Below are 12,674 nucleotides of genomic sequence, written 5' to 3'. Positions count from 1 at the left end.
TCGACTTTGAATTACATACATTAGTTCATATGTATTACAGGACAATTCTATGTACCCTATTACATTTCTCTTATTTATATATCTGATATTGATCTTATTCTTATTTATATATCATTTATATATCTGAGGCTTAGGCAGTGACAGCTTGATGTTCCTGGGATTAGAACTTACAACCTTCAGCTGAGAAGTCCAACACTTTAATCACTGAACTACCACTGTTACAGGAGTCAAACTAATTTTTAAGTAAATTACTGCGCAATTTGAGATATTGGCTTACTTGTTTATTGGGTGATCAGTAATGGTTAGTGGTCATATATTAGTTTTTAATTTTCCCAATGGGAAATGAACACAGAATGCTGGTGGGAGGGAGACTGAGTTTGTGTTGGTGAGGGGGCAAGTTTTTGAGTTGGTGGTGAGTTTTTAAGGATCATTAGTATTCTGTCAGTGGATAGAAGGCCTCAGAAATGCTATACAAACACATTGAAGGTGTAGTAAGTACTAAATTAGTGAATCATTTTGTTTACTTCTCTTTATTCTCTCTGTAGAACATTTCTCTCCATCTTTAAAATGATATATTAAGGTATTTCTGTTGATGGACTGCTTAAATTCTAACTAAACAAGAATCCTTATAAATCAAACACGCAAAGTTAGATTTTATCAATAATTATTTAATATGTACCATAAAATGTAGACATGTTTATACAATCTTATAGTGCAACATATGTGTGTTCAAAAATAAATTTTGGTTTAGTGTTTTAGCTAAAAGTCTTCTGCCACACAGCCTTTTCACATATGCAAATATTATTTAAACTACAAATTTCTTGCATAAGTATAAAGTGCACATATATTATAAAGTATATATTACTTTTTGTTTGGTTGTCAGTTTTGTATTTCGATGACACTGATGATGTCAGTGTTTGGTCAAACAACCTTAACCTTAATGTGCATGTTCTGAAAACATATTGTTCTGATTGTTAGGTCTGGATTACCTGCTTTGGGTGGAGAAAGAATGACTGCGCAACAGGTAATGTGATCCACATTACTCAAACATCGGAAAATAATAGACACCAATCAAAAAAGCCCTAAGTGGTTGGATTGTTTGCTGCAAAACAAGCCATGCTGTCATATGAAAGTGGAAACCATACTAAACTAAGACAGTCAATTAATATATATTTCTATATAATGAAGTTGTAAACAAATTAATTGCTCTCGATATGCTCCTTGTATCTTAAGTTTTGGATTATACATCATTAAATTATAGTAATTTCCTCATCATATATTATATCCGATTTTCAGCTGACAGGCAATGAAATAAATAGTACTCTCTTTCTCTCTCTCTCTCTCTCTCTCTCTCTCTCTCTCTCTCTCTCACACACGCACACGCACACACACACACACACACACACACACACACACACACACACACACAGTGTCCCATCAGTGAACAAGAGCTAGTGCTCTATTATCTAATCTGCAGATTTGCCCATCATCAGCAACCAGAGGAAGAATGAAGACACCAAAAGCGGCAAATGACAGCATGGAGCCATAGTGCCAGAACCGAGAACATTTGTTTGGCCATTCAGCTTGAGGCAAGAGGCTGTTGTGGTGGCATTACAACATTCTAGGATGCAGTTGGTATTGGTGGAGGTACACATTATCTCTTTGCTACAGTCCTCGATACAGCTCGCTGTCCAAGTCACCAAGGTTCCAGTTGGTGTCTTCTTCAGCTACAAGGAGGGGATATAGATATAGGAATTGTTATAAAAATGTATAGTTCGGTTGCAAGGCACAAAGCCTGTACAGCAAGCTGACTTACTAGAACCAGCAGTGATATCATATGACAATAGGCATGCTAAATGCACACCATTATCATATGATTTCATAAATGTACAATATTTTGCTTGTATGTATGAGTTTTTTATTTATTTATTTTATCAAGCAGTGCATAGAAATATATAGGAAGAGTTTTTTTTTCTTACCATGCAGAAGTTCTGACCCGTACCACACAGGCCAACATTAGTATTGCCTTGATAACAGCCATCTCCATTACAACTGAACTTTTGGCACTTCTTACCCTGATGATTGTGATAATAAAAAAACAGTGTATAAAATAAATCTAATGAGATGAATTGTCTTCTATAGAGCTGTGCTTTTTCTTACATTGGTTGCCATGGTGGTGGATGCAATGGTAGAAGCTTTGGTGGTGGTGGTGGTGGTGGTGGCGGCAGTTGTTGTAGTAGTCACTGATACCAAAATGGTAAAGAACTGAATGATACGAATGAGGGCTACACATACACATCTATCCACACACAAAAATGTCAATATAATGTCTATATAACTTTGTACTTCTGGTAGATCTAATTACAATTAAAAAAAGAAAAATTGAGAGAAGGAGTACTTATGACAGAAGAGTTGAATAGGCTGTTGATAGTGGAGTTTTCACAATTGTTGGTGCAACAGTTAATGGAGCAGTTGTTCTGAGAGGTGTTCACACAGGTAGGGATGCAGCCACTTCTGCAGCTCAGTGAATATAATGCATCTCCATCTCTTCTCAGCTAATACACCACAGAATATCAATCAGATCATCTATTAGCATTGCAAATCTATCAAACATCTGCTTTGAAAACCAAATGCGGTCCTTGGTCTGATATGAAAATGTTGTAATAAATCTGCAACATTTAACACACCTTCAAAAAATACATACAGTATATATGGTGAGTTCCTATACCTCACAAGAACGTTCAGAGGCTGAGCAATTGGTGACATTGGAGCTCATGAAAGCACTGTAGCATGCCGAGTAATTGCAAGAGAAGACTCGACAAGATACCTATTGAAAATCAGACAAGATCTGAATAAGAAAATAGCGTCAGAAAAAAACTCCAGTCTGTTAAGTCTGAAGCTAACATGCTTCTTTCATTACTCACCATTGCTGTGGCATTTGTGCCTACAAAAAAAATACTTTTCTTAGTATTATGTCGGTGATACCATGCTGCCAGTGCCTGCTATGTAATGGTTATATTTGAAAGCATTTTTTTATATTTAAACTAATTAATAATCAGATATCTATTACATTTCTTTTACTGAACACTTACCAAGAGTGGTTGTATTGGTTGCATTAGCCGAGGGGGCAACTGTACTACTAAAAGTCAAATTAGTCGATGAGGTTGCATTGGGATCAATGTTCTCTGGCATAATTGTGGAATTTGTGGAGTTTGTCTGTGCACTTGCATGCAAAAATAAACTTGTTTGCCATAAAACAAAAAGAAGGAAACCTGCTGGAAATAGAAAGAGAGAATCAAATTGTATTGACAGTGGTCAATACAACAAATTTACACAAACCATTTGAGCTTGGAAAGGCTTATAGAATGACCATACCATGCCAGTTTATATGGACATATAATTACATTTCAGATGAGAACTATTATACTGAATGGTGGCTGGGAATGGTTCAGATATTTTAGTATGTAAATACACTGTATGGGAAGTTAGTGACATTTATTACAAAGTGAATATATATTTATGATATTTATGTATAGTATTTCCTAAATACAACACACTTGTATTCTAGAATCACCAATTTCTTATTTGGGAATCACAATGTTGATATTACTAGTTTTTGTGTCATATATCACATATGCTACTATTTAAGCTAGAAAGTCCATGATCCTACTGTTGCTAATTATAAACTGCAAGTATAATGCATGTCTTATACAAGGAATATTTTATATTTCATATATGTTATGCTACGTTATGTTTAGATGTTTGGATTATGTTTACCTTTAGTACAGGGCATTAGTACAGAGACCTTCATTTTTTTGAGCTGTTTTCACCTGTAAACACACAATGACAGGGTAGTTTAATCATAACCTATTTGTGTTTCTTCATTTAGTTTAATTTAGTTTAGTTTTACAGCAGTTAATTTTTTTTTTACATTTATTTTAAGACAACATAATTTGGTACATGGAAAATAAAAAAGAACCAATTAATTAAATATGTGTAATAAGTAAAATCTGTGTTAGGCAACATCAATCGGGAAATGTCTTTTATGTTGTTTAACCTTCAGCCAAACTACAGGCATGTTATTTTAGAGCCTGATTAATCTGTATTACTCCAAAAAACACACAGTATAACATGCAGCTTGTTTGAAACCTGCAACTGCATCAATTTTTAATCTTTAACTATTTAAAAAAATATCTTTTATTAGTATAGTTTATTCTTAATAGTTATTCACATCATTTACAAGATTAATTAGTTGTTTTGACTATTACAAAGTAGACTTGATAAAATAGGTTCATATTCAAAAAGGTAATGGAAGACATCATATTTCCTTAGTTACAATAAAATGTTCACTTTCAATGGGACCTGTTGCTCAGACACAATTAACAACTTGTTTGTTCTTAAAAAAATCCCATGGGGTACAAGAGCAAAACACAGCTTGTTACTCATACCCAAAGGAAATTGCATAACCTCCTTCAGGAAACTGCTGTGGAAACCACTTTATATGTCAACAGGTCCTCCAAAACCCTTTCTTTTTAGATGTCTGTAACTTATTCTACCTTTTGTAGGGAAGTAGAGGACAATTCGACATTAATTAAGGGATGCGGAAACACTTTTCCCTATTAATCAATTAATTGACTGGTTTATTATTTGTGGTGATATGTAATAGAGAGAATAATATCATCATATAAAAGAGTTTGTCCTGGTCTACTACACAGAGTCAGTTTTTATTTAGTCTGTAATCAATTAAAATTTGCCTAACATGCAAATGAACAGGAGAATCAGAGGATGCGGCAATGCATCACAAATTCTATTATATAAATGCAATACATGGTAAATATGTATTATTAATTACAGTATAAGATGTCCATGGGATGGCTGGTAAAACTTCTTTTGTTTATCACATATCACCACAATTACACAGCTGACTGATTAATGATGACTAGGCATATTCCTTAAGATATAAGAAACTGGTTTGTTAATACTGGGTTTTTGAAAAGTAATAAATAATTACATATAATGAACAAATCTATAAATTTATAGTCATTCTAATGCAAACATAAGGGTAAAAGCTTGTTATTCCTGTGCCTGCTTTCCACCTGTCTGCAACCATAGCAACACGGTTTCATTTGGCACTTTGGCATCTTTCAGGGAAATCCCTGCCAATCTGAATACATCCAACACTGTGAAAGTTGTAATCTTTATAAAACACAACATGTATGTTGAAATTGTACTTACTTTTGCCGAAAATGAAGGATAGTGATGTTTTGCCTGAGGATGGGAGCTGAGGTTGAAGACAAGTGTCTGGGCTCTCCCTTTCTCTTCCTCGTTGCCCTTCTCTCTCTCCCTCCCTCTCCCCGCTTCTGTTGCTACCTTTCTGCTGACATCATAGAGAGGTAGGCTAATGAGTGGAAACTTGTGGCGTGGTGTCCTAATTGTATTTCCAAACAGAAGAGGAGGGACGAAATTTGCCCAGCTGTGCTAGAAGAATTAATCTATTCAGTAGGGCATAAAGCACTTTACTACATTAACTATTTGAAAGTCTAAAATATGGCCAATATTAATGAATCAGCAGGCCATGATCTGGAAAATCATGTAGTAACAGGGATCATCATCTTGTAAAACAATAACAACAACAACAACATTACCTGTATTTTGACAACACTCTCATTTTTGATTGAATTACTATAATAAAAAATATGCTATGCATTAAAATGTTTTTAGGCAAATAAAACACTACAATATACAGTATATAATATCAATCAAACACAATAAGCCAGAAAGCTGATTTAAAAAGCACAGCTATCACTATTATTTGAACCTTAGGTTTAAATATCATGTACTGTATATACAATTAAACACTGCATTCTAGAGATATATATTTGCCAAGACCAAGAGGAATTCATGTAAACAGATATCTTAAGTGTTATAATGTGGAGTACAGTCTATGGAATGTGTTTTAATTTCTTTTTTGTTTGTAAAGAGTTACTCTTTCCCTGTTCCATGATCCATACATGTATCCCATAAAAATATCACAACAATTATCTCTTTGTAATGATATACGCTATGTAAAAGAATAAACCTATCTCTGCTCTGTATTACTCTTAAAATAGTGGCTGAAAATATAAAAGTTTAAAAAAGGTATAAAAAAAGCAGGAGAGAAAAAAAAAATTCTACAACAAATGGCATAATGCAGCTGTTGAGTACATTCTGCATTCAAAATATCTGGTTGTGAATTTTCATGCTATTCCAGTCCATTTGTCTTATTTCCATAAACAATGCTGGGCATAACCAAATGCATTGTTTCTTACATTTCATGTAAATTCGTGCAGGTACACTGAATAAGATGGAAAGAACAAATGAGCACTAAAAATGGGAGAAGTTTGTTGTTGAAATCAGAAATAAATAAGTTCACGATTATGGGTTAGACTCCCTAGAAACATATGTTGCTTTAAATGCTCAGAGCAGTAGCAATTACACGTAATATACTGTATGTTGGAAAAGAAAGATTTAAGACTGCTTGTATCATGTATTGTGTTTTTAGGTTTTTTATGTATGTACAAATAATATATATATATATATATATATATATATATATATATATATATATATATATATATATATATATATATATATATATGTCCTTGTCAGGTACCTGTTTTGTTTATATTGTGCTTTATAAAATGGTTTACAATGTTTGTTTGCTGCTAGATTTGCAGAGCTGCCAAAAATGTTTTTCATTGTTTTTAAACAAACACAATAAAGACCTCTTCTCTTCTATTCTATTACCAGGGACGACTATATAGAACTTATAAGGCAAGATTAATCACAAGCTATACATGCACCAGTTAGGCCTCTAAAAAAAATGAGACAGGTGGCAGGACATAACAAAAAAAATCTTTGTTTCTATTGTGTCAATACAATATTATATTGTATATTATATATGCTATATATTAAAGGCTAACATTACAGAGAGGTTGGTGAGACAGTGGCGGTAGAGCTTTCTCCTAGATTTTTCCCAAAAGACAGCGCAACCAGACAACGGCATCTGGCTCTATGTTGCTAGTATAGACTAATGAAACCCCTGAGAAGGAAGCCTCAGTTAAGTGTTTGGAAGATGACGTTGAACTGTGGCCTTTCTAAACAGCACAGTAACACAATCATCATGATCATTTATTTATTCATAAGCTTTTAGACTATCATGTAAGCTCATTTATCCACATAGCATTTACAGCACTAGGCAGACACCCTTACCCAGAAAGACTTTGACAGACGTGCTTTGTAGTCTCCAATACAAACAAATCTTTAAGCTAACTTGTTAAAGAAAGAAGTATATAGATTTCACAAGATTAAACTACAACAATCTACATTATTATTGATGACAAAGCTGTAATGGAGAGGGTGGCTTTAAATGTGAGAAAGAAAGAGCTTAATGGTTTATGGTTTTACTACCTCATTAATATATTCTAAATGCATTTTAATGTTGACTGTATTAACAAGTAAATACCAAAAGCTATATCACAATAGAAAGATGCCAGGCTACTCTGTTGTGGTGTGGGTTTAGGTAAAACTCTGACAGCTACCTGAGGGCAAACGTCACAATGATATGCAAACAAAATTATTAAAGCAAATATTATTGCCATCCATGATGTCCCTATTAAACTTTCCATGATAAAATCCTTATGTTTAAACAGAGAGTCATGCATTCAGACAATGGCCTCAAATAAGATATTTGCTTTGCTGATATGTGAGAGCATTACAATTTAATATCGATGGTGATCACTAAATAGACCTTGTTTTTGACTAACTAATAATGATTACTAAACAATCTGTACCATCCACCTCAGTACAGAGACTGAACTATATATTATTAAATTACAAATAAAATACATCTCCTAAAAATGATCCTATTCACTCACTCTCACTCACTCACTCATTTTCTACCGCTTATCCGATGATCCTATTCATCCTGTGAAAATTATTAGTTAGTTAGATTATTAGTAGTCTGTACAACACCAACTACCACAACTATCTCTTTGCACAGCACACTTTTATGCACTAAAACTGCACACAAATTACACATATGCACTTTCTTTATAACAGTTATTCACAAGTCATTTTATATTCATATCACCTTATATCAACATATGTTTGATTGTATTTAAATTTTTTAAATCACTCTTTCGACTGTATTCTTTTTTATTCTAGTTTTATTACATGGACAGTCATAAAAGCATTTCACTGCATGTCATTCTGTGTATAATTGTGTGTGTGAGACCCAAAAATTTGACAATTTTTCCATAAACATTGTAACAGTGTTTGAGTTACAAGGATGAAATGTGACCTCATCTGGAAAATCAGATATTGAATTCCAGTGAGTCAACTAATGGAATATTAAAGAATCTCCATGATCTATTTTGTTTTTCACGATAGGTAGTTCAGAAAGGGGGGCACGGTGGCTTAGTGGTTAGCATGTTCACCTCACACCTCCAGGGTTCGGGGTTCGAGTCCCGCCTCTGCCTTGTGTGTGTGGAGTTTGCATGTTCTCCCCGTGCCTCGGGGGTTTCCTCCGGGTACTTCGGTTTCCTCCCCCGGTCCAAAGACATGCATGGTAGGTTGATTGGCATCTCTGGAAAATTGTCCGTAGTGTGTGATTGCATGAGTGAATGACAGTGTGTGTGTGCCCTGCAATGGGTTGGCACTCATCCAGGGTGTATCCTGCCTTGATGCCCGATGACGCCTGAGATAGGCACAGGCTCCCCGTGACCCGAGGTAGTTCGGATTAAGTGGTAGAAAGTGTGTGTGTGTGTGTGTGTGTGTGTGTGTGTGTGTGTGTGTAGTTCAGAAAGGTATTGCCCTCTTGTGGTAATTCTGCTGAACAACAATAGACTTTAAATAAAAATGCAATTTTACTAAAAGAACATCTTTGTTCAAATTGTCAGTCAGACAAATTTTTATCTATGCATTCTAATTACATCTTGTTATTTCTTTGTAATAAATGCAAAATTCATGCACTGTTCTCAGATGTGGTGGCTTTAGGATTTGACATTCTGTACAGGACCTCACTTCTCCACAATGACACAAGTTATTTGGACTTGTGTCAATAGGATCAGAGACCAAAATTAGTATGTGAGGGGACACAACTGTGCCATGCAGCTCAGTGCCTAAGCAGATTATATAGGATTTACAGACACGGTCGTTTTGGCATCAGCAGTCTCAGTCGTAGCAACACATTATCCTGTGCATACGGCAATTGTGAGATTGAAAAATGAACAGAGAGTTTTTATTTCCTTTAGGATTGCTCAACAGCACAACACTAGGAATCACACCATAAAGGTTTGACCATATTTCATATTTATTTGATTTGCTCTTTGACATAACCAGGTAAATTTGTCATGTTTGGGAAAGAACTGATAGCATGTACGTGTAATTGTAAGGTCTTATGTGGAGAATTCATATACCACTAAACTGTTTGCTGTAGTAAACATTCACCAGATCAGCACTGCTTGACAGTTTTTGCAGATAAGTGGCAACCATGTGCCAATAAAGATACCTCAATATGGTGACATATGTCCTGTGGCCAGCTGTAGTCTGGACTCTGAAAGGCCTATTGTGCTGTTGGAGGTTTTTCTGGGTGAGCATGGCTTGTTTTTTTTTTCTTTCTTTTTTTTTTATATTAATTCAAGGTCTACTCTTTTAAATGTTTCTGTTATGTGTGTATTATTTACTTCTATTAAAAATATGCTATGTTGGTTGCATTATAGGTAAACCCATATTGTGGCATACAATCTACACCTCGGACACCACATGCATGTGAAAGCGAAATCCGCACTCATGAGAAACACTTTACAGGTTTTTTTTTACTTTTTAACATAATGTACAACATAATTTATTAGTATGCATTTCTGTTGTTATTTCAGTGTGGTGTTTTTCATGTGTTAAACAATTTGACATCTATAACACTTCATAATTTGTACATTGATGCTATGCGCCTACCTGCACATCAGGGGGCAGGATGGCTACATTACAAATACGTCTTACATGTTAAAACAAAACCTAACCCTAACCTTCTAACAAATACCTGAAAAATATTGCAGAATCTGGAAGACAACACACCTGGGAGAAGTCACATTATCATGAGCACAGTTGTACCTTACACAAGAGGCTATTGAAAGCTGAGGGAGAGATTCAGGGTCTGAAAGCTCAGCTTGCCAGTCAAAAGGCATTATGGGAAATGCGGTTTATGGAGTTGCAGAAGAGACAGCATGATCTAAGAGATAAGGTATGTGTACATTTATATTGTAAACGGTAAATGCATATGTTAAATTAGACTGCTTATAAACTCACTTTGGAAAGTAAACATATGCAAATGCATCCCATTTAGTTGTACTTTGAGATTGTCACCAGGTCAGGTGCCTTGCACAAGCCAAGTGATTCAACAGAAACGAGTGAGAACGTCAGAGATTCAGACTTGGAGAATGGACAAAACTTTGAGAAAAAGAAGTGTTGCTGGTCCAGTAAGTATTTAACCGAGATAAAGAAATTGTTTTTCCTCAAGATGTAGTTTTCCTTTGGCAGTAGTCTTAGCAGGAAGCACTTGCTTACTGTTGCTTGCTGGTTTCTTTAAGGTGGCTTGAACAAAATACACCATTTGGATATGAAAATACTGCACAATGTGGCTTACTCAAACAGCTCAACCAGATCTACATCTGCCATGTCTGTCAGCACAAGGTACAGCAATCTGTGTTTATCACACTACTACACTCAAAGGACTAGAACATTCTGACCTTTTATTGAACTGTGTATAACTGCATTTTTGTTATTTAAAGTAATGTGCAGTCACAAAATACAAGTTTGTGTACAATAGGGTTTAGAGCACTGATTTTTATATCTCATCTTAAATTATTTTCCACTTTTCACTGTATGATTATGAAGATGTGGCAATCATCCCCTAAGAGCCTTTGTGCCCCATTCCCCAATGGACCTGCAGATTGGACACAGGGTCAGAATTTTGCTGCCTACAGGCCGGATTAGCACTGGCACCCTGCGCTATCTGGGCCAGCCACATGGCTCATCTGACTTTTATTTGGGTGTGGAGCTGGAGCTGGCTGAGAATGCAAAGGAAGTAGGCGCCCTTGAGGGACAATGCTACTTTAACTGGTAAAAAGCCTTGCTGCATAAATTAATATTTTTAGACAAGAACCACACAGTGATCAGAAAATGATATTAACATATATTTATTATGAAAGCACTTACAAGTATTTATTATTTTTAACATGACTGTGTCTTCTTTCTCTCTAGCAAGCCAGGACACGGTGCGTTTGTGTCATTTAGCAAGCTACTACTGGCCTGGGAGTAGACATGTCACTTAGTTCTTATTTTTACCACTTTAATTGCCAGGGCCGATGAGAGGTACCTCCTTGTGAGCATATGCATACATGCAAAGAATTTCCATCAATGCCACACAGTAAAGTATGATGCAGTATTTTAAATAAAACTTCCTATTGCCATATCATATGTTTTTGGTTAACTGTATTATATAGTGATCCATGCTGTAAGACTTGTTTTGACAGTGTTTGACTTGTTTTGTCACTTGTTTTGACAGTGTTTGACTTGTTTTGTCACTTGTTTTGACAGTGTTTTACTTGTTTTGTCACTTGTTTTGACTTGTGTTAAAACCGAGTGCTGAGTTTGAATCAAATGAAAAAAGCCTATTTGTCTTTACTGTCTTTATATGCTGTAGCATTAAGATTGCCTTTCGCTAGTACTAAGGCGCCTAGCTCAAACCTGTTCCAGCTTGACAAGGGCCATATGCAGAAAGTGAAAAAATGATTTAGGAACCCCAGGAAGATCTCCCAGGCCTATGGGTTTGGCTCCTAAGGATGAATCGTGGACTGAGTAATTTTAGTACATCTGAATGCAAGAGCCTCTAGTTTTCAGACCTTAGTTGAAAGAGTTTAGGTTTGAGAATAGATCGCACCTTATTAACAGGGTCTGGTGAACTGCTGAATTACAAAAATGTTCACTTATTTCCCCATCTACCCTAAAGGAAGCCATTGCAATGCAACACAGCAAAATTTATGGCATCTCTCACTGCGTCATAAATTTATTATGACTTTTCTGAAAGGGAAAAGGCACTTCCATCTTCCAAGATTCCTGAAATGTGTAATATTGGATCACTCCTTTTGTTGGAGTCATTAAGGCCCATCTTTATGAGACTAAACAAAATGATGAACTGAAATTGCTCTCTAAAAACTGCTAGCCATCTTCAGCAAATAGAGTGGTGGAACTACAGGATATGGCTATAAGTTCACTTTATATATTTTAGTCATATATCTCTTAGGGTACCTTGGGGTTAATTCCAGAGGTTCTGGTCATATTACACAACTTTGTAAACCGTTGCAACATTCCTTAATGGCAAACCTGCAGAGTGTTCTCTGTTTAACCAAGTATGTGCCCTATGATGCGTCTTAGATCAAATGGACAACAGCATGGTATATGTCACCACCATAGCCTATAAGCATACTGGACATACCAGTCTGCAAGCAATAGCTCCATTTCATGTGCATTTGTCATAGGAATGTCACCTTGTTACCTAGAACTGTGAATAAAATATAACGGTAGTACTATGTACATTTGATGAATTCCAAAGTCATTCAGAACCAGTGCCAACCCAG

The 12,674-nt window shown here is 35.5% G+C and overlaps 2 protein-coding genes across 4 annotated transcripts; one reads left to right on the top strand and one right to left on the bottom strand.

Annotated features, from left to right (window-relative positions):
* Positions 1-647: 647 nt before the first annotated feature.
* LOC132845280 (uncharacterized) lies at positions 648-5,361 on the bottom strand. Of its 2 annotated transcripts, none has more exons than XM_060869212.1 (9): positions 5,236-5,361; positions 3,778-3,830; positions 3,093-3,275; positions 2,925-2,944; positions 2,729-2,827; positions 2,399-2,555; positions 2,161-2,243; positions 1,980-2,075; positions 648-1,727 (listed from the first exon to the last, which is right to left on the bottom strand). In XM_060869212.1, the coding sequence occupies exons 2-9, from the start codon at positions 3,809-3,811 to the stop codon at positions 1,467-1,469; spliced, it is 933 nt and encodes a 310-aa protein (XP_060725195.1). In that variant the 5' UTR covers positions 3,812-3,830; positions 5,236-5,361; the 3' UTR covers positions 648-1,466. The 2 variants fall into 2 exon arrangements, with proteins under 2 accessions (XP_060725195.1, XP_060725196.1); XM_060869213.1 differs by having other exon boundaries at positions 3,093-3,272.
* A 3,844-nt stretch (positions 5,362-9,205) lies between these two features.
* Positions 9,206-11,464, top strand: LOC132845278 (uncharacterized). Of its 2 annotated transcripts, none has more exons than XM_060869210.1 (8): positions 9,206-9,333; positions 9,511-9,631; positions 9,762-9,849; positions 10,095-10,279; positions 10,382-10,514; positions 10,626-10,728; positions 10,933-11,157; positions 11,303-11,464. In XM_060869210.1, the coding sequence occupies exons 2-8, from the start codon at positions 9,557-9,559 to the stop codon at positions 11,367-11,369; spliced, it is 876 nt and encodes a 291-aa protein (XP_060725193.1). In that variant the 5' UTR covers positions 9,206-9,333; positions 9,511-9,556; the 3' UTR covers positions 11,370-11,464. The 2 variants fall into 2 exon arrangements, with proteins under 2 accessions (XP_060725193.1, XP_060725194.1); XM_060869211.1 differs by having other exon boundaries at positions 11,299-11,464.
* Positions 11,465-12,674: the final 1,210 nt, after the last annotated feature.

This window comes from Tachysurus vachellii, chromosome 5 (assembly GCF_030014155.1).
Source record: "Tachysurus vachellii isolate PV-2020 chromosome 5, HZAU_Pvac_v1, whole genome shotgun sequence".
Classification (NCBI taxonomy): Eukaryota; Metazoa; Chordata; class Actinopteri; order Siluriformes; family Bagridae; genus Tachysurus; species Tachysurus vachellii.
This window is presented reverse-complemented; position numbering and strand designations above follow the sequence as displayed.